Here is a 23,448-nt window from a genome sequence, read left to right on the forward strand (position 1 = left end):
TATTTCATAGGAGTATAATGGAGAAGTTTCTTGAACACTTCCACCTCAAGATCATTTAGTTTAGCTGCCTGACTGCAACTCTTGTCAAAGCAGAAATTAGAAAAAGACTCTGAGCTGCCTTTCTACGTCCAAACACTCATATTGAATTTTCACTCCTGTAACCAAGTGGCAACATTTCGCATCATTTCCCAATTGTTTAAAAGGTCTAGTTTGGTGCATTCCCTTTTGGCCTTTTATTTAGATACTGATAGTGAAAATGGAGCTCCATTTTCATAAGGAAACATGACATTGGAAACACTAGTACCTATCATTTGTCTCATTTTTGAGGTATCTAGAATTCTGTCCAGTTTTAAAACCATTATACTGTTAATACAAAGTGCTCAGTCAAATATAGTACAGGATAGAAAAGGCAGTGGGTCATTTTTTTCCCTTCCAAGACATACTCATTTTTTTAAGAATAAAAATATACTAATCCACATGCAGAAGAATTACACATGTGCACACACACAATAAAAATAATTGAACCCTGAATTGCATTAATTTACTGTTCATAAAGTAAGATAATCTGTAGTCATATTAATATTTTGTCATTTGCTAAATATGACTTGTTGATTTTAGATCTTAATATTTTAATATTATATGATTAAAGGATATCTGAACATGGGCACTAAGTAACTACAAATTTAAAAAAAGATATTAATAGTTTGTGCCATAATTTATGAATATCAGAATTCAGAAATGATAACTATATAATAAGTTAATCAGTTAACTACATGGCATTTGATCTCTGATTTCTACAATACAAAAGATGGAGTCAAATTTTTTATTGTCATTTTCCTTGGGGGATATCTTATTTGAATCAAATAATATTGAATTTGCCTGAAAAAAAAGTAGTTACAAATAAAATGTTCAAATTTACAATTTACAAAAGAAATTAACTGTATTATATATTTCTTAGATGTTAAAGCATAAAGAATGAAGAGTTAGTAATTGATAAAATATGTAGTGGATAAAAATGGTATTTAGGGAAGTGAACAAAGTAAAAATAATCTGATTTTATTTGTCTAGATAGATGTATACCATAGCAAAGGCAAGGCTTCGTTTTTTTATAGGGAACTGAGAAAAGTAAAGGTTCCAAGACATGAAAATACTTGCTTATAGTTTTACCTACACATAAGTCATGAATTACAATAAATTACACTTCTCATTTTAGTTGTAACATATATACTATTTTCCTGTAAAAGGAAAATTCAGGAGTATTTCAATGTCAGACAAAACCCCAAATTTAGTCAATTGTACAATTGCATATTAGTGCAAAGTCTAAGTAGGCAGCCAAGAGTTATTCATGTGAGCAAATGCTGGGTTACAAATAAGTGCAGTGTAAATAGTGCAGGTTACTTCTGTAAGGATCTACTCACTTGCAGAAGCACAATTTCAGCTCACACAACAATGTTGTTGAATCAGGAAACTGAAATCCATGTACAGGGACCATAGCTAAACTTTGTTAATGACTGATTCATCAGTCCATCATCTCTCCTGATCAACCTGCTTGATTCTGCCATGAAGAACACCAAACTGCCTCCACCATTGTTGTTAGGCACCTCATTGGAATAAGAGGATTTGAGTTCCTTAGAGCATATGTGCCTGCCTTCTTTTCTTTATTTTTCATAGCGCCTGGTTAACATAAGCAAAGAAACTGAAGTCTAGCACACAAGAAGACATGTGTTCCTGACACAAGTTTTTTCCCCAAATTTAAGACTTAGTTCTTGCTATTCTTCTCTTTGCTGCCATGTTCTCAGAGCCACATCCTGTTTCTTTATCTTTCCTGTTTCCAGTACCTTCCTTCAAAGCACCCTCAAAGCACTTAGTGCATACTTCTACACAAGCTTGTTATACATTACCTTACCATTTTATTTATATATCTATCTCACCAATTAACTTCAGGTTCAGTTGTTATAAGTCAACATGTCTTCGTTTTTAAAAATATTATTTTGCCGTGGGACAAGTTTACTCTGATTCATTCCCCCAGTATTTTCCAATCTCTGTCCCTTTCTTGATATACCTAGCAAAATGCTACTCCCAGGTTTCAGCCTGATTTGGATATGCTCAGTGAAGACTTCCTTAACCAACTGAACATCCACTGATTCCACTTCTGAATATCCATCTTTTTTTTCCCTGCATTTACATACTGCTTCCCTCACTATATTACCAATACCCTCATGACAACAATGCTCTACATTCGTGGGCAGCCATATGAGCACAACTGGCGTTATGGGCTTCTCACTAGCTCTGTATCTCTATTCCTCTCTCCCAGTGGAGGATAGAATACATGTGTGATGCTACAGTAAGATTTTCAATTTAAATTTAATTTACATAAGCAATCAATATACTCTACCATTCTAACTTATTAATGATAAACTATACAGTACACAGAATATATATTAAAGCTCTTCACAGAATTGGTGGTTGAAAACAGGGAGGCTATAACATTTATTTGGCACTAACATGCATTTTTTGTTTTTTATTCTTTTCACAAACCAACAAGAAGATAAGATAATAGAATAATGATACACTTCTGTGCTTCCTACAGGTACCTAGTCCTATGCTTTGAATTTGACCAGTATTTTATAAATAATGCTCCTATCGGTGGTAATGACAAGGATGTCAGTAGATAGGGAATAGTATCATTTTTAATAACATGAATCAGTAATTGAGACTTTTTCATGGTTAATTTGTGAGAAAAAAAAATCCCCTCCTTGTTATTACCATGTATGAGATTTTTTTTTAGAAATTTCTGCTAAGAGTCTTCCAAGTCTAAATGATTATTTAAAAAAATTAAAATGCAGCACACTGAAGAATCTTATATTCTGAATGTGGGTTTTCAATGTTTTTAAAAGTGTTAGAGCTCTAAATCATATCATCCAATTCAATAATAGAAAAGTGCCCTTTTTAATCACATCCTAATGAAGGAATTAAAAAAAAAGTGCAACCACATTTTGTTACTGGAGCTTATTAGAGCAGAGCAGATCCTGTATAACCTTGTTAAAATGAAATCAGTTCCAACAAGCACTGTATACAATAATTTGAAGAATGCTGTAGCACCTTTTTTCCAATAACGAGCTTTTCAGGTTAAAGGTATGTTCTGTTCCCTACAAACGCAGTGTACAATAATTTCTAACTTGTCAACCTGTTTTGTTTTCTGGCAGTTTCTCTTTTTAAAAATGGCATTCTGGCCCATTCAGAATGGATTTTCTAAGCAAAATTAAGTATAAAGAGTCCCAGAAGCCCAAGCTGCTTGTTTCTCTCCAAGGACTAGTGTTCAATAGGGAGAAAAATTGCTACCATTTAGTCTGGACTCCATATGTCTGCTTTCTTTCTGCTTTATGTCACTAACTCTCCAGGGTGGTCCAAGGGTAATCAAGAGTGAGTTCAAACCAGGGATTATTAGTGGAGATACAGAAGGGTCAGAACTCAACATATATTAGAAGTATTAAGGCAAGAAATGTCTTTTTGAAAGACGCTATTCACTTTTCCTAACCTTAAAAATAATAGGGCATCCTTAACCTTCTTCCTGATAATTGCACTGCCATTGGAAGCAATTGTAATGGAAAAATGTACTATATTTGCTTTTTTACCTGTGCAGAGAAGGATGTTTATCTGCTCCCATTATGTTCAGCTACATGGAGCAGCCTATTTGGATTATAGCATAAGAATGGATAACAGCACCACCACGGCTCTTACTGAAATGACAACCACCGGGCTGACAAGGCCTCAACTTGCCCATGCATGCTTCCTTCTCAAGAGCCATATGGTAACCTCATCTGCTTCATAAAAAGGAACCCTTTTAAAAATTAGATTTGAATGAATCCCTTTTCATCCCTCTGATAGCTTCTACTGGCTTCTCATATTAAATGGAAGCCTTATGCAATTAAAAAAAAAAAAGCTGTTTTTAAAAAATGAAAAGTACTGCAATTTTAACCTATAGGCGGTAACCAACAGTTCCATGTAATTGCAAGAAAAGTTTATGAATAAAATCAGTCTGTTGTTTGAAAAAAGGTGTACATTTTTTTCTCTTAAAATATCCCTTCATATTCCAAACCGACAAAAGTAAAGTGAAATTTAAGGTAGGAAGAAAAAAAATAAAAAAAAAACCCTTCCAAGTGGATGATTCTATATTACATAGCTCCCCCTACTTCAATACGATGAGCTTTTTCTTAAAAGTACTTTGTCAAAAAGTAAATCAGATGATTTGGTCAAATACTTTAAGTTCTGCGATGATGAAAGTTGTCTTTGGGAAAAGAGCTCTGTAACTGGTTAAAGAAAAAACTCAAATCAAGTATGAATACATACAGGAGACACACGATCTAGGAGAAAAACACTGGTTGAGAAATCCAGATACTGACCCACATCCCTAATGTTTGGAGTTCTCACACAAAGCAAAGTGTTTCCTAAACTTACAACAGATTATTAAATAAACTGCCTCCCCCTCCCAGGATTTAGTTATATAAACTAATTACCTTCCCCAAGCTATTGACATTTAAAATATGCTCTCAACGAGGAAGTGAATATTTTACCAAAGTAAAGCATTTCTAACCATGGAACTTCATATTCTCCTGAATATGTCTCTTGGAATATTCTACTTAATGAAGGGACCCTGAAAACATCTCGAAAGTCACATCATGGTGAGGCACAGGAGTGAAAACTCTTCACTTTCTAATTTTTGCTATGAAGTCGAGGCATAATAGGGAATGTTTATTTATTTCTTATAGGCTCTGCAGTGTTTGGCCTAACACTTATATATAGTAGATACTTAAGGAAAATTTTCTGAATTAATAAAGAATTAGATAGTATAACATTGTGATAGAGATTTTCAGAAAAAAAAATTGTCCAGAAATAAATATTATCTTTGTAAGTGATGTTATAGACTTCCAAAGAACAAATCAAATTTCTAGTAAGTAATAATCACAGAATTTTGCAAAAACAAAACAAAACAGACATGTGAAGTCAATTGCAAAAATCTTCTAATTTCTATGATTGCTTTTTTCTTTCATTTTTTTAAATTTAAAATCAATTCGCCAACACGTAGTACAGCATTAGTTTCTGATGATTCATCAGTTGTGTATAACACCCAGGGCTCATCACATCACGTGCCCTCCTTAATGCCCATCACCCAGTTACTCCATCCCCTGACACACTTCCCCTCCAGCAACCCTGTTTTCCCAGAATCAAGAGTCTCCTGTGTTTTGTCTCCCTCTCTGATTTCTTCACATTCAATTTTCCCTCCCTTTCCCTGTCATCTTCTACGCTATTTCTTATATACCACATATGGTTTCAGTCATATGTGGAACTTCTAGGATTCCTATTGATGATATTAATCCTTCTATACACATTCTATATACATTGTCCATTTTGTGCACTGCTTAACTGCATAAGGCACCATTTATGGATTGCTAAATAAATGTATCTTTGGGTATCATTTCTTTTCCCCATATGAGATGAAACCTAAATGTATTGATTTTGGTGACAAAAAAGAGTGAATATCAGTTTCCCTAATTCGGCTCTGAAGTCAGGATACCAGTATACAGAAGTCAGGGCAGTATACTCACAAGCACACATATATATGAATATACGTGGATATGTGTGTTTATGTATATACATACATATATACATATATATTATTTTACTAAAGTTTATTCTGTTGAAAAGAGAGGAAGAGAGATACAAAGAGAGAGATATACAGAAAGGGACAAAGAAATATTATAATCCTTAAAGAAATATTTATTGATTGTTTACTATTTAGAAGGCATTTTTCTAAGAGCTAGAGATACAGAGATGAATGAGAGTAGATCTTTGCTTTCAAAAAAGTCCTAATCTACTGGATGGATATAGAATATATTCACAGGTACAGATACATACATATAGTATATATAAGCATAAATGCATACATAGATATGTATATATACTCATATACAAAATCAAAAATACCAATATACATCTAAAATACCAAATAATGATAAATGACTTGCAGAGAATTAAAATTAAGTGATGCATGATTGGGGCCATTTTAGATTGGAGTGGACAAAAATGATCTCTCTCAGAAGATTCATTTAATCAAGATCTGAAAGATAAGAAGTCATTCTTACAAATATCCATATTCATGCTTCCTGGACAAGCATTCTGGACAAACTTCCTAGAGACAGAATGAGCCTGATGTCTTAGAGGAGTTGAAAGAGAGGACCAGGGAAACAGAAGTGATCAGGTAGAGAGTGATGAGATGTCTCATATGCAGGTAGTGGCATATTATGCAGGGTTTAGTAAATGAAGCTGATAGGATTTGGGTTTTACACTAAGTGTGATGAAATGCCTTTAGAAAATTTTAAATAGGGGAAAGATATGAAGGAATATGTATTTAAAACATTAATACATCATAGCTATGTGGGAAAGAGATCGTAGACATGGATGTCTCTCTAGTCTAGGCTAGAGAGAATAACGGAGAGAAGTGGACATACTGAACACATGGTTTGGGAATAGTGTCAACAGAACTTGCTGATGAGTTGGAGATAAAGATAAAGAGGGGTTAAGGATAGTTCTTAGATTCTGGAATAAGTACAGAATATGCTGTTACAATGTTAGTAAAAACTACATTGTAAGAAGCTACAAAGCAGGTTTCATGAAAGATCTGTATCTTCTAGTTGGGTATGCCATTATTTCTGAAAACAAATGCCCAAATTCCCCCCATGGACTTGAATATTGCTTTAGTTCTCTAACGAATGAGTCAACTAATGCTCATAAATTTGAATAGAAGAGCTCTGCACATCTTTGTAAAGCTACAACCTAACCTTATTTCCACATAAAAATCTAGAAAGACTGAGTATCATGGATTCTTCCATTTACTTTACTGCAACTAATAGAAAAGATTATGTATAAATAGTGTTAAGAAAAGATACTTAAATTGCTAAAATTGTTGGGTGGTAGACTCTTCTCCATTCAGGCAGGAATGAGGGCTTTCCCCATGGATGGTTTCACTGGTGCTCCATGGAGGTACCACAAAAACATTTACTTCACAGTGGCAGAGCAGTATCTTTGAATGACATTTTTACTCTGAAAGGTAAAACCTTAATTTATCCAATTCACGCTCATCTTAAAACAAAGAGATGGAATTAAAACTCAACTCTGTATTCAGTATGCTGCACATATGCAACTTTTTAAATGTTTTATAATGAAACAGTGCTCGTGACTCCACTATTTGATCCCATTCTCCTTCTCTCTGCAGAGTTCAACAGCACATTCATCCAGTCAGAGGTATGCCTTTCCCACAGGCATCACAGCTCTCCCTGCTTTATTCATGTGCAGAAATGATATGTTTTATCTCAGCGATTAAAGAAGATACAGTTTTAAGAATCGTCCAACTAGTTTACTGTCTGCAAACTCTCAACCAGAGATGAGAGCAGCAACCATAGCGCTCTTCCATTAGCACACTGTTTGTTGCTCCATATGGGTGTCTTTTCTCTCCTTTTCTTTCTGCACTGTGTATTTTCCCATCTATGCTTCTAAAGAAAGCTTCTCCAAAGGAAAAATGCTCATTATGAGTACATAAAATTAATTTACCAACTGGTTGGTCTGTTTCCGTGTGAGGGAACAGATTTTAGCGGAATCTCTTTTTAATGTTTACTAGGCTGTGCATCTGTCCATAATCCAGTCTTCTCTTTCTCACTGCCCACCCACCCATATGAGCTCAGAAATTCACTCTTTTGGTTCCACAGTGATCTGTATCACCTGGCTAACACTACAACTAAGAGGGGGAAAAAAAGTCATGTAGTCTCTCATTGTTCCTAAACGTTTCATTGCGACATACATGTAATAGTAAATTTTGATGTTACTGCCAACTTTTTAGTCTAGCTACGTATTCACTAGGAAGCACTGAAGTGCATTTTTTCATGTGATGAGTGTCTTCAGCAGTTTTCAAATCATTGATAATCATGACATGAATATGTATAACAAACACTGTAAGACTAGAAATACATGTATTATAATTGTTTGCTTAGTTCTATGGTAAATAACTTTAAAAACAAGTTCAGCATATTAGTTTATGATATTCCAAATCTGTTTCATAATTATTACCCCATTCACCTATATATGCATTGATTGTTTTGTTAAATTTAGAACCAGGTACTAATAACCCTAAAGCAACTGAATTTATATCCTACAGCTGAGTGAAATATTTGAAGGAGATGATAGATGATTTGGAAATGTTTGCTAAGGTGAAAGTCTACCCTCCATGACTTGGTTTGCATCTCTCCCACAGTAAGCAAATCAAGTAAAAGGGAAAATCAGCACTGAAGATTAAAAGTGAGTCTGCACTTAAATATAATCTGTGAAAAAGATATATATCTAAATGTGCAACAAAGCTAGGTACTTCGCTTGATGCGGAAGCCTGCGACATCTGTGTGTATGCCTATCTCTGAGCATTTTTGATATTTATTATTTACAATAAAAGTAGAAGAAAATGAAAACCGTAGTTGTATTGACTTTTGAAAGCTGAAAAAGCATATGCTATCAATCGCTTGATACCTTTCACCAGACTAACACACACAGAGATTTCTAGCAGTAATATTCCCAATTACTATTAAAAATCATTATTAGCTAACAATAAAATGTGATGGATCCTATATATTTGTGTGCGTGTGTGTGTGTGTGTGTGTTGTGAATGTGAATGTATGTGTATTACTTTTGAGCTAAATTATCCTGGAAACATAAAAAAAGCTATCATGTTTTTCAGCAGTATTCATTGCAGTAGATACATGATCAAATAAATAAAACAAACCATAACTGTCAAGTGATATCTTAGAGATATCAAGTCAGTGACTGTCACTAACATAAAGAAGCTTTTTATTATTTTTTACTTTCTACCATAATAATACTAGTTATGGAGAGTTTTACGTGGTCATTAAGGTAAAATTTGCTCAAAAAGCAAAATATGTACACATAAAAGTAAAAATATGATAGGGAATATAGTGGGTAATTTTACTTAAAACAAGAATAGTAAGTTAAGATTATGATGTAATGAATTGTTACAAGTTATTCACACGAATAGAAAAATAATGAAGTAAAGGAATTTTAGAACAGTGGCAAAATAATTTTAAATCTCATATAAGGGTTATTATGTTAATAGGAAGAATACATTAGAAGAGAGGTGGGAAATGTCACGCAAACCTTTCTCGAAGAGTGCATCTCTATTCTGTTACGACCGTCTGAAACAACCCTGAGTTGGGTTCTGAGTGGAGTGGATTCGCCACTGAAACTCTCATCTGACTCCCTGGAACTCTCTCCCACGATCTGGGCCTGCCATGCATAGTGCCACTACTGGTGGAAAAGAAATATGCTACTCATTTTTTTCTACTTTTATTGCTATATATCTTCCCAAATCCCGGGGAGGGTTTTTTTTTTTTTTTTTTTTGTTTTGTTTTTTTTTTGTTTTGTTTTGTTTTTTTTTTTTTGCATTTTTTTTCCATTTTATTTATTTTTTCAGCGTAACAGTATTCATTCTTTTTGCACAACACCCAGTGCTCCATGCAAAACGTGCCCTCCCCATTACCCACCACCTGTTCCCCCAACCTCCCACCCCTGACCCTTCAAAACCCTCAGGTTGTTTTTCAGAGTCCATAGTCTCTTATGGTTCGCCTCCCCTCCCGGGGAGGGTTTTGAAGGTGCAGATGATACTAAGGAGTCCCAGCTTCTCCGTTCCACTTCCATTTGTGTTTTGAGGAGTGGTTACAAATTTCTCTAGCATGAGGATGAAGGCAGGTAAAAGGTGTTGGCAGTGCAGAGAAAGAAGAAATTTAATATTTGGAGGGAATCTGATTTGTGTTTCTCACTGTCATATTCTTTCTCAAAATTTCCCAGGTGCTGTATGTTTCTGACACTTTCACAAAAGAACATGTATTTTGCAACAGTTGATGAGAAATAAATATTAGAACTTGAGTTGCTTCTATCCACAAAATAAGATTAGCTTGAGGTCATCTGTAATTCTCTGCAGCTATTCCTTGTGTGATAAAAAGGTATCCTCCGTGTTCCCTATACTGGAAGATATGTATCTGGGAAGTCTTGCTTGAGGGGAAGATATTTTACCTAAACCCTCTGAACTTGGTGTTGTATTAGAGAAACAAGAGTAATTATAACTTTTATCCTGTACTCTCTATGTAACTAATTTGCCATACTATTGAAATTTTAAGATATCTTCTGTTGCCTAGTTGGCAAGAACTTAAAATTGTCTCCTTCTTTAATAGATATAACCTAATTTATGCTCTGAGTACCATTCAGGGAAGACTCTGGGCACTAAACTGTATGCAACTCTTGTGTAAGGTTTTCATCAGAGATTGAGTGGACTGAGATTTCCTTTGGTATCTTAAGGCTACTAGTAATATAATAATAATAATTTGATTTATTGCATATGTATGCACCTGGCACTGTGCTGGCTACTTCCATTTATGATGTACACCATTGGCCTTTGAACATTTCAGAAGTGCTGTGTTACTTTTTTTTTTTTTTAAATTATAGACACTTGGACCACACTCTCAAAGACTTCAAACAGCTACATGATTGTATGTCCATTCTTCTCTAGTTCTTTTATTTTGGTATTATAACTACTTGAATGGCTGTCTTCCATGTTAAATTCTAAACTTAAGTTCTATTCACCTTTGCTCCTATAGGGCTTTAATATTCAGTAGTTAACTGCTAAATATTTATTTGGTGAATGAATGATTTTTTTCTCTTGATCTGAGTTCTCCAAATAGTAAAATGGCAATGGAATAGTATGCGTAAACGTCATTGACATGGAAATAATCAGCCCTTCTAAAGAAATAAATAGTATGATAGCAACAAAAATACGAGAATGACTTCAATATATTTATACAGAAGTAAAAAAAAAAAAAGGGAGACAAACCATGAAAGACTTTTAACTGTAGGAAATAAACTGAAGGTTGCTGGAGGGGAGGCGGCTAGAGGGACGGAGTAAGTGGGTCATGGGCATTAAGGAGGGCACGATATGATAAGCACCAGATGTTAGATGTAACTGATGAGTATCCGAACTCTACATCTGAAAATAATGATGTACTACATGTTGGCTAATTGAATTTAAATTAAAAAAAAAAAAACTATTCTGACACAAATTAATAGTATATATAACTAAGGCTACCAATTCAACACATAAATTTTTCCATTGCTGAACTTGTTAATGAAAAATGCTACTTTCTTTTCTGATGAAAGCCTGCAAAGTACAAATCGTTCATAAATATAATATTTTATCCTACAAGTATTTGTATGTTAAATTTTGTTAGACCTTTCATTGATGGTGAATTTTAGACTGGCAATTTCAAATGAACATCTGTAGTTCTAAAGCTGAAATTTCTAAAGGTGTAATTAGGAGGGGGGAGAAAACTCTCCAGTGTCCACAACATAAAATGTCAGTGCTGTTAACAATTAAATGTGATAACATTTAAATAATGTACTTCCAGTGACACCCAAAGAATAAAATCTAACCATTAGGATGGCATCTAGATAGCAAATGATTTCACAGGAAAGTGATCAGACCTCCATCAAGTTAAGAATCAATAGAACGTGGGCAACTGTGGTAGAGTCAAAGACACAGTCTCAGCTCATGAAAGGCCCTTCTGTGCTAGAGCTATATTAAATTATCACAGCTAATGTAAAATCAACCTTGGTGTAAAAGATAAAAGGGTAAAGTTCTCACAAATGATCACTTATCACTCCATTCCGAAATGCATACAGCATTCATTATAGATCGAAATGCCACTCAAATTTCATCATTTAGTAGGGTTTTGAAACAGCCAAACCATTAACAGAGGAGAGTAGCTTTTTATATTTATACAACCAGTGACTAATGAAACATTATACCCTGTGTGCAAAGGGGAAAAAAACCCTTATTTTGTAATGAACCCAATTGGAGCTCTTTTTAAACACAGAGTAATATGGTTTCACTGTTTCATCGAGCCTCTCATTACTTGTGTCAATAATCCTAGGTAAACTACTGTTGAACTTCACAGCATTTATCTAGCAGCATGAATAACATTAATCTATGGGGTGCTTTTGATGAATTGTAGTTCAAAAAGCAAAGCCAAAAATGACTTCTTACAAAGTGGTTAGAGAAGTATTTATTAGAAATATGTCAACTGCCAAATACCTAAAGGTAGCTTGGCTATTTAGGAAATCATGCTGTTGGCTAGCTTACAAACACTGAGAAAACATATGCATTTGCTCCACTTGAATTATGTAAAAAAAAAAAAAAAAGATGACATACTTTTTATCTAAACTGTATTATTTTTTCTATCACTTCCCTTCTAACTCTTGGTATTTTTATGTCCTATTGCTTTCGACACAATGTGACATGCTATACAAAATGCCCCTAGGTTCCCTACAACTGTCAGTGAGAAGCACTCAGAAAGGGCAGAGTGAATCAGACTTCACTTCTATGACTGCATGAGCTACGCACACAGGTCAGCATAAACTGAAAGCTACTCCTGGGTCCTGCATCAAGGATCTAAGTTATTTTCTTGACACGCCCAGAACTTGTTGACTCTCTCTGGCAGGAAGCCTGGCAGGGAGTGTCTACAGGGCTTTAGCACATTTAGTTCCAATTTATGAATTTAATTGGATTAGGCTGATCTTTCCAGAAAGTTGTAATCTGCACAATTCATAGGATATTAGAAATTAATCTCTCAGCTGTATCTTCAAAGAGTTTATATGTGGTCAGTCTATGTACTACAAGTCCTCGTTGGCCTTCAACAGGAAAGTGGTATTAAGAATTGAAAGACTGCATACACTAAAGTAATTTGAGAATAGGAAAGTTGTATATTGATTTAATATATTCTCTTTCTCTAATTTGTTCTGTACCACAACAAAATAAATACCTGGGGAAAAAACATAAACTGTATTAATTTTTTCCCTAAAATAAAATCTCTTTACAAAGAATTAGATTCTACCCACCCCCCACCAAATTCTATTTTAGAAAGGTACAGAACTAATTCATGCTTCTCATAATATTTTATAATTAGAGTCATGGGAAAGATCTCAAATAAATATACTCTATTCATGATTTTTAAGATACACTGTCTTTATTACAGTATCATGTTTTATACAGTGTTCATTTGGAATACTGTTATATTGTATTAGCACAATACTAGTCTTAGAAAAGGTTTTCATAGTGAAATATGAGGAAAATCTTACATTTTTTAATGTTTCTTTCTCTTGGAAATTCACAATGTAACCTGGCATAGTTAATAAACTCTGAGAATTTGCAATAAAGAAACTTGACTAATTTTTTATTACATTATTTACCGATCTCATAAAAGTTCATCTCTATCTAACAATATATTAAAGCTATATCATGAGCAACAATTGTGGCTTTTGGAGGTTTGGAAAAACAGGGATTATCTCAGTCTTAGGTACTGTTATTTCTTTTTGCCATTTTGTTATATTTACTCATATTGTGAGATTAATGCAGTGAAGAAAAATGTCTGTGACTGTTTCAAATCATTGTTCATAAGAAATTAATGCAATTATATATTGTATACCTCTGTCTTTGCTGCATATCAGTAATGTGCTATCATTCTTTGTGAAACCAGCTATAGTGATAATAAAGTATATTTTTATGATATTACAACCAAAACTAACTTAAAGTATATATAGCGTTCATGATTATGATTTATAACTAAAAGCATTTATTTGCAAAATTCAAAGAAAACCATTATTATTTACTAGTCACTACCAAAACTTATATAATTGCAATAAAGAAAACCTTGTACAAAAATAATTTTTATTTTTAGTATATGTCGTAAATTTATTAATTTCACTTGGAACATATTATGAATCTTTTATGAAAAGTCCTTCTGAAAGAAAAAGAAAGCCCATTTAAAATTGGGTTTATTATTCTAAAGACTGTGATAAATTCAAAGTTTTTCAGGTCATTCATTTCTTTCACATATACTGATATCAAAAAAGTACTCACCGTGTACAATGAGAACATACTCTGCACTGCTTTGGCCGATGGTGTTCGTGGCTTCACATCGATATGTACCATTATCCGTTTTGTTCAGGAAAAGAATGTTTAACTCCCTACCACTCACAACCATTCGGTCAGGATCTGGCAATTCTCCACCGTCCTTTGTCCACAAAACAGGTTCTGGCCTATTGGATTTAAATATGCACACAGATATGAAAGTGAGAAATTTTTCATATTATATGAAGTATATAAATCAAGCAATTTACAAATATTTAATAATCATTTTGTGCACATCCATATGCTAACTTCTATAAGGTACCAAACAACCACCATGCTCTCACTCAAGAGATTTGGAGATATGGCAAATATAATTTAATTCCATTCTGTTAAACTAAGCAGGCATGTATTAACGAACTAATTTGCTGAGTCATTAGAGCAATCCTGTGGCCTCGATCCTGATGTGAATTGCTCATACCTGCTATTTCTGGAGGATGGCTTTGGGGCTTTGGAGCAGGCTTTTTCCAGAAGTACTTGGAATTACACTTTTACACTTGAGGCTACTACCACTGTGACAGTTTTGCTTGAAACCATCTGAAGCTATTTCCCCTCACCTTTCCTGCTTTTCTCACCCCCTACAGGTTTTTCCTTGAAGGTATCTCTTTTAGTCTCCTAGTTGTAGAGATACAATTGACAGCTAACACTGTGGTATACAATGGAATGATTTGATAAATGTATATATTGCAAAGTAATTATCACAATTGCTTTAGTTAACATCGATCACCTCACATAGTTATATTTTCTCTTGTGATGAAACTTTAAAGATCTACTTTCTTAGCAACATTCAAATAAACAATACAACATTGTTAATTATAGTCAGCATACTGTACATTACATCCCCAGAAATTATTTATCTTATAACTGTAAATCTGTACTACGTTCACCCATTTCTCCCACTACTCTATCTCCTGTTTCTGGACACTTTCACTTGACATTACATGGGAAGTCTTAGAGCAATTAAACAGGAAAAAAAAAAATAATAAAGAGCTTGTACAACTGAGTAGCAAAAAAATGATCCAACTAAAAAAATTGCAGATGAATTGAATAAATATTCTTCCAAAGAAGACATTCAAGCAGCTAACAATTATAGAAAAAAATGTTCAATATCACTAATCATTGGATAAATGAAAATCAAAACCATAATGCAATATTACATCATACCTGTTAGAATACCTATCATTAAAAAGTCTAGAAATAACAAGTATTAGGGAAGATGTGGAGAAAAGGGATCACTTCCACACTGTGGTTAGAAATATAAATTGGTGCAGCCATTTTGGAAAATAGTATGAAGTTTCCTCAGAATATTAAAAATAGAACTACTGCTTGATCCAGCAATTCCATTTTTGTGTAAATATCCAAAGGAAATAAAATCACTATTTTTTTTCCATTTTATTTATTTTTTCAGCGTAACAGTATTCATTCTTTTTGCACAACACCCAGTGCTCCATGCAAAACATGCCCTTCCCATTACCCACCACCTGTTCCCCCAACCTCCCACCCTTGACCCTTCAAAACCCTCAGGTTGCCCCAACCTCCCACCCCTGACCCTTCAAAACCCTCAGATTGTTTTTCAGAGTCCATAGTCTCTTATGGTTCGCCTCCCCTCCCCAATGTCCATAGCCCGCTCCCCCTCTCCCAATCCCACCTCCCTCCAGCAACCCCCAGTTTGTTTTGTGAGATTAAGAGTCATTTATGGTTTGTCTCCCTCCCAATCCCATCTTGTTTCATTTATTCTTCTCCTATCCCCCTACCCCCCCATGTTGCTTCTCCATGTCCTCATATCAGGGAGATCATATGATAGTTGTCTTTCTCTGATTGACTTATTTCACTATTTTGAAAAGATATCTACATCCCATGTTCACTGCAGCATTGTTTATAAAAGCCAACACATGCAAAGAACCCATGTCCATCAATGGATGAAAAGATAAAGAAAATATATTCTAAATATAATGCAATATTATTCAGCCATTGAAAAAGGAAAACTTGCTATATGAGACAACATGGATAGAACTTGATGGCATTAGGCTAAGTGAAATAATGAGACAGAGAAAGACAAATACTGTATGATCATACTTATATGTGGAAACTAAAGAAAAGTTTATGAACTTATAGAAACTGATAGTTCTCTTTTAATTAAATTCTTGCAAAGAATTCTCATCACAAAACCTGTTTGTGGGGAGGAAAGGATAAATGAACCATGGATATCTGTCTTCCAATATTTTACATACTTTTGTAATTTTAAATTATAGGAATAGTTAATAATACCTACTGCCATGGGTTGATATGGTAGTTATCCAAGATATGTTACTAATATCTTCTATACTTCTCACAAAGATACTTCTGATATCAATTTTTAAAATTTAATTCATGTAAGAATGTTGATGATCAGAGATGTACCCAAACCTTGGTCTGATTCTGTAGTTAATGCTTTGTCCACTACCTCTTGCTTACTAACATGATAAATATTTTCCAACTTCTTTTATGTCAAATTTTCTATTTTAACATGATTTTATCATGTTAGAAATTATTTTTGAAATAGGTTTAATTATTTGTTGATTTTTTTGGGAAACATTTCACTTCCATTTTGTTATTGTAAAGACAATGTGAACATATATCTTGATTAATGAACTAGGACATCTTTTCTAATTCAGAGAATATGTTTTTCTGAAAAAATTTTGAAGTGGCAAAAGCTGTGAACCAAATAATAAAAAATACAGGAAATAGTATCAAAACAAGCAGATCAGCAATGTGATGAAAGAATCATTTAGTTTAAGTAGTGAGACATTTGGGAGAGAACAAAGAGAAGACAACCAGGACTGCATCCATGAAAATTCTGAAAGGGCATTTTATGTGGGAAAAAAAGAAACAAAGAAATTAGTTATCTAAAACTAGTGGAAAATAAAATAATCGATATCATCCAATTATATGGACAATTCACTCTCATAGTATATTTAATAAGATATAAACCATTAATATTTCTCAACTTGCATCATGTACCCCACATAAGTTAGCTTCCCTTTGAATTTACTACTTCTTATGTTAAAACTGAGAGCCTAGATAATCTTGAACCTTGCACATCCTTAATATCCTTTTGTAGAGGCAAAACTATGACTTACTGCATATAACTGAAATATTAGAAGGCGTGTCCTTTCTACAAAGCCACATAAGGCCAACATTAAAATAACTGTTATATTAAGGATGACTTGAATTTTAAAAGATTCATCCTTAAGCTATTACTCAACAGATGTATTTCATTAAGAGGTAATACTTTCTTAATGTATAAGTAAAAATTTTTAAACATACACAGATATAACTGGATGTCTCTATCTATACATTTTCATACTCAAAATTATACCCCCCAAATCCAAACTGTCATAACTTTTCTCTGCTTGTGTTCATAAGATTTCAGTCACATCTTAAAGTATATGGCCCTGTACTCATATAAGTAAATTTAGATATGTATTTTTGAGTTGTATACACAGAAATGAAGTTAAAGATCTAGATAAATTATTTAAGCTACCAGTCTGTATTTAAAAAGTATGTTTTCTAAAAAAATAATTCTATTTTCTAGGAAATAATGAAAAAAATACCTGCAGAAATGGTTCAGAGGAAATTATAGAAGTGTAAGTCACTACTGACACTGAATATTACAGGATCCTTGATCCTACTCTCTATGGTAAATCTTCAAGGTGGCAAAAAAAGTTAGCGCCATAAGATGCAATTTTAATGAAATGGAGTTTAGAGTTTATACATCGATTAAAAATACCCTACACATATTCCAATTAGTACTTAAAATGTTCAAACTTCTTAATATCACCATAAAAATATTAAGTGGTTTAGCAAGTCTTGATACAATTTGTGTTTCATCTTAATAAAGAGGGCCCCTAGGCTTTCTCTAATTTGAACCCAGAGATGATTGAGTTTCTTGCTGCAAATGAATAACAATCTTCCCTGCTGTTCAGGCAACCAAAGGAGATCATTTAAAAAGTGGTTCCAGTCTATAGTTTCTATGTGATAAGGCTGAAAAAGAGTAGGAGCTAGATACCAGGAGTAACAGGACACTGACACAGCATCAGGCATGAGATAACACTATATAACTCCATAGTGAGAACATTAATATGGTCAGTCCAGTTTCCCCTTTAAAAGCCCAGATAATTAGAATTTGGAAATCTTCCATATGAGATAATATCTATGGGGCTAAAAAGACTTTTTTTTTTTTCTTATGTACTTAATGACATTTTGCGGCTATTTCTTCATAGGATAATGGAAAACAACAACAAAAAATTTTTAAAAAAGTGAAAGAAGAAACCAAACGTGTGTACATTTATTCTCCTATATTTTAAGGTCTTGGTGGAATTGTTTTACCTTAACAGATTTTTAGAAAAATTTTTATTAACCTCATATTTTGTTTTCTCTGTATCTAATGAGAAATTCTCTGATATCTTTAATAACTCCTTATTTATAAATTAGTGTTAGAAGGAATTGCCACAACTCCCTTGGGTTAGCAGGCTATTTAGTATCTTGAGCTGGATACAAACCTGATTACTCATTTCGACTGAAACTCTTTGTTTGGTCTTTGGGGCACTTATTCTGAAAAGTTATACCATAAGAACAGTCCCTCTAATCCTTCCAACTGTATATGGGATCCTTACTCCCTAGATATTGATGCCGATGGAATCTTGCTTTGCCTTCTTATATCTCATCCTCTTTAGACTCATGCTCGAGAAGAAGAATAAAGGATAAGCAGTTCAGTTACGGAAAAATAAGCATCATAATGCAGATCCCCTAAAAAAGAGGTCTGGTGTCCTTGCAGAAGTAAACACGAGTAAAAAAAGATCTTCCAAACTATGGAATGGAAGCACTCTCCAGTATCTTCCTTTTCCCAAATGGCTATATCCCCTTGGAGTTCTACAGTGCCTTTTCCTTCACAAGCACAGTACATGTTGGGCTCTAACATTAAAATTAGTCTTATGAAAATGAAACTTACTTTTCCTAAATGAAAGAAAAATAATAAGTTGCCGTAATAGCATTCAAATAAACACCTTGTTCTGGCTCAAAGAAAAGAGAAAGAAACTTGCAAATGCACATCTTACATTTCTTTCATTCAAGACAAAGCAGGAACTTATAGTTAATGACTTGATGTCTTATGCACTTATAAGTGTATGGCACATGAAGATGATTACTACCTTTATTTCAGTTTAAAAATTCCCAGGTGATAGATATGATTGAAGATTTAATACTAGGGAGATTTTTAAGCCCAATCCTTCTCTATTTCCTGTGATGGTTTCACTCTACAGTGGAAGAAGGTGGTAGAAGCTATATAAACATCTTGATCCATTTTTCTGCTTGAAGCAAAATTACACTGAAGAAATTATCCTGAAGCGTCTATATATAAAACTGTGTTCATGTTATCACATTTTTAGAAAAGCAGAGGGAGAGAAATTAAATTCAAATTGACAAGTGAGTTTGACATTCAGTTCAATTAAAAAATTTTAAATTTATTGGGTTCTGAGAAGAAGGATTCTGAGAGATTCTAGCCTTCGCCATTCTTCACTGGGTGGATTGAAATTGCATCCATAAGCCACAGCCCAGACATTGCCAACCAAGTGAGGTAGAAGGAAAATAAAGAAGAGGAAGAAAAAAAAAAACACAAAAAATAGAAGCTGGTATTGTTCGATCCTTTTCTTAAAATCTCAAATATAAATACAAAGCAAGTTCAAGGTGTAGCCTTTCTTAAACTAATGCAACCAACTTAAAATATAATTTTGTAAGGAGTCTCTGTTGGAAGAAAGTGATGTGGCTGCTACACAGGAAAATATAAAGAGATTACGTGTGGAGCTACTTATTACATTGACCACTTTAAATATAAAAATACACAAAATGTTATTTTGCTATTGAGGATCAAATGAGAGGTTTCTGAAAACAGTTGTGCAAATAATAGTCTATACATATTTTAAATCAAATTCTTAATTATTATAAAATGTTGATCTAGGACATTGGAGAATTCATCAAGTTGCACTTTTTCCTCAAATCTGACTGTTGTGCAACTTAATTGTGATACAATTTTCTTTTATTTGCAATATGGATTTCATGCTTTATATGGAAGCAATTTTTAAAACATCAAGTAACTTTTACTATTATCCAAATTAACTGAATATTTTCCTTATTACAGTTGAAGTTTTAAAAACACAATCAATGAAACAGTTATGTGTCTGTCTTTATAGATACTCAAAGGAAAACAAAACTTCAGAAATATTTATAGTAGTCCTCAATGAGTTTTGATGAGTTTAATTAGCAGAAAATGTTCTACTCTTACACTTGTAATCTTAAGACAGGTGAAAGCTCAATGAAGATTTTTGTTATTGTTTAAGTATGCCTCTGTACTCTTGAGTAGGTACTTCATAAGTTTACACAATTATTACCTAACAACTATCAATAAGCAAACGTAAGTTTTTGAACCAGAAATTATGAGGGATATGAGAAAAATAAACATCTTCTCTCTGTAATATTACATTTTTGTAGTTTATATAAGATATATGTCATCAACCATAACACTTGCAGGACATGGTAAGTGGCAGAACTGAATTATAAAACATAAAAATTCACCATACTTATATTAGGGACATTAGAACAGGCTTTATGAAAGCTGTAACTTTTGATTGATATCTTTAATTATGGCAAGATTTTGAGTGGTAGAAATGGACAATGCCAACTCGAGAGAAGTTAGGACCCTGGCTAGGATGCTTGCCCTCATGAAGCCATATTATTGAAAAGATGAATTTAAATACAGTGAGGACCAAGAAAAGAGAACAGTGTCAATAATAGGTGATATCGTGATTAACTAAGATAACAAATTATGAAAGGGCAAAGTTAATGACTTGTGGTAGGATAACTGAGTTGGGAATAATAAAATCAAAAGTCAGGAAGCAAGTTCTAACAGGACCAGATATGCTTATAAGGAACTTATTCCAAGACAGTTTATAAGAAAAAAGTGAAGATGAAAAGTATTATTTTAATGTTGGAACAAAAGACAGATGATGTCATTTATATGGAAGAGAGAATAAAATGTGGTGGATAACATTCTGGTCATAAAGACAACCATGAACAAAAGCAAAGAAATGGAAAGTTTTGGGTTACGAACATGAGGAAAAAAGTAAAAAAAAAAAAATTTAAAAATGTGTACATTTTTTAGCCTGGAACTCAAACCTGGTCTTGGGTTCCAGGTTAAAATATCCAGACAGTTAGGAAAAACAAATATACTTTGCTGAGTCTTTTAAGAAGTGAGTATTGCTGTTCACAATTTCTTTTATTTTTTCTTTTTTTTTTTCCCTTTTTATTAATTTTTTCAGCGTAACAGTATTCATTCTTTTTGCACAACACCCAGTGCTCCATGCAAAACGTGCCCTCCCCATCACCCACCACCTGTTCCCCCAACCTCCCACCCCTGACCCTTCAAAACCCTCAGGTTGTTTTTCAGAGTCCATAGTCTCTTATGGTTCGCCTCCCCTCCCCAATGTCCATAGCCCGCTCCCCCTCTCCCAATCCCACCTCCCCCCAGCAACCCCCAGTTTGTTTTGTGAGATTAAGAGTCATTTATGGTTTGTCTCCCTCCCAATCCCATCTTGTTTCATTTATTCTTCTCCTATCCCCCTACCCCCCCATGTTGCTTCTCCATGTCCTCATATCAGGGAGATCATATGATAGTTGTCTTTCTCCGATTGACTTATTTCACTAAGCATGATACGCTCTAGTTCCATCCACGTCGTCGCAAATGGCAAGATTTCATTTCTTTTGATGGCTGCATAGTATTCCATTGTGTATATATACCACATCTTCTTGATCCATTCATCTGTTGATGGACATCTAGGTTCTTTCCATAGTCTGGCTATTGTAGACATTGCTGCTATAAACATTCGGGTACACGTGCCCCTTCGGATCACTATGTTTGTATCTTTAGGGTAAATACCCAGTAGTGCAATGGCTGGGTCATAGGGTAGTTCTATTTTCAACATTTTGAGGAACCTCCATGCTGTTTTCCAGAGCGGAATAGCCAAAGGAATATTTTTTCTTTTATTTTTTAAAAAATATTTTATTCATTTATTTGACAGAGAGAAATCACAAGTAGATAGAGAAGCAGGCAGAGAGAGAGAGAGACAGGGAAGCAGGCTCTCCACTGAGCAGAGAGCCCAACGTGGGACTCAATCCCAGGACCCCGGGATCATGACCTGAGCCGAAGGCAGTGGCTTAACCCACTGAGCCACCCAGGTGCCCCCACAATTTCTTTTAAGTATAGCAATGTGAGCTAAAATAATACAGTGAGTAAAGAGAAAAAAAGGAAGGAGGGGCTTGAGGAAATTACCCAGATGAAGGAATTATTAAACAATTTCTCTTTTAAATACGTAATTCCTCCATGTATTTCTAGCCTGTTGCAGTTATTCGTCCTGACTCATCTAATAAGTATGTCTGTGCATTTTGTATGAGAAAAAAAAAAGAGTAGAATGGTTCCTTAGCCTCTTTTTCTCACTAGTCCCCATGCCCTTTTGTGTTTAGTGGTTTCAGGACATGCGCTTCAATCATGTGTTTTATCATAGCAATTTTTAGAGGTTAGTTTTTGCTCAGCGTAGGTATAATATTTCCCATACCTGCACAGTTGTTGTTTTTTTTTTTTTTTTTCATGTAAAAAAACTACATGCAGTTTGAGAATCTCAATGATTCGTATTTAAAAGCTCAATGGTGAAAGCCCCAAACTCAAATATCACTGTAAGTACTTCTGTCTGATAGGGTCAAAGGTGTTAAGGTGGTAATAAATGAAGTCAGTTTGAAGTGGAAAATTCAAGCCTACTTATTCCATTAAATTGTAAGTTGACACTCTGATTTTGAATCTACCTACTCACTCATGTAAACTCCTGAAATCAACTACTACTCTAGTGTGGTATCAAGTAGAAGTCTCATTACATTAAAGATTAGATTTAGAAGGGACAATAACATCAGTGTTAAGTTCATCATTACATTTAAAACCTCAATAGCAAATAAGAAAAGGACTTCTTCTACCCTGATTAATCTGAGCATATGCTACTTGATTCTGTTTTTTTTAAGGCACTTCTTGCCTCCAAGTTTAGAAGTTTGGAGTTGAAACAGAAAATAACCGACATGCAAGAGGTAAGTGCTCTTTAGAAGCTTTGAAAATAATGGCCTTTTTGAGAGTGCCTGTGAAATCCTGGACCACTTTTTACTGAAAAGATAGTGTTCGTTGATGATTATTTTAACACTTTTGAGAAACAATGTAGTCATACTACAAACTGTATAATTCCATCCAATTTATGGGACAACAAATAAAAGATTATCCCTAGAAAAGATAGGATTGTTATGATCCT

At 34.0% G+C, this 23,448-nt stretch overlaps 1 protein-coding gene across 4 annotated transcripts in view; it reads right to left on the minus strand.

The window, feature by feature from the left end:
- Window positions 1–23,448, minus strand: part of CADM2 (cell adhesion molecule 2) — a 1,108,651-nt gene that overhangs the window by 97,732 nt on the left and 987,471 nt on the right. For all 4 annotated transcript variants that reach the window (XM_046003329.1, XM_046003331.1, XM_046003328.1 and 1 more), the window contains one exon: window positions 14,024–14,202. In XM_046003329.1, the coding sequence (XP_045859285.1) occupies window positions 14,024–14,202 (179 nt within the window). The remainder of the gene's footprint in view (window positions 1–14,023; window positions 14,203–23,448) is intronic.

This window comes from Meles meles, chromosome 4 (assembly GCF_922984935.1).
Source record: "Meles meles chromosome 4, mMelMel3.1 paternal haplotype, whole genome shotgun sequence".
Classification (NCBI taxonomy): domain Eukaryota; kingdom Metazoa; phylum Chordata; class Mammalia; order Carnivora; family Mustelidae; genus Meles; species Meles meles.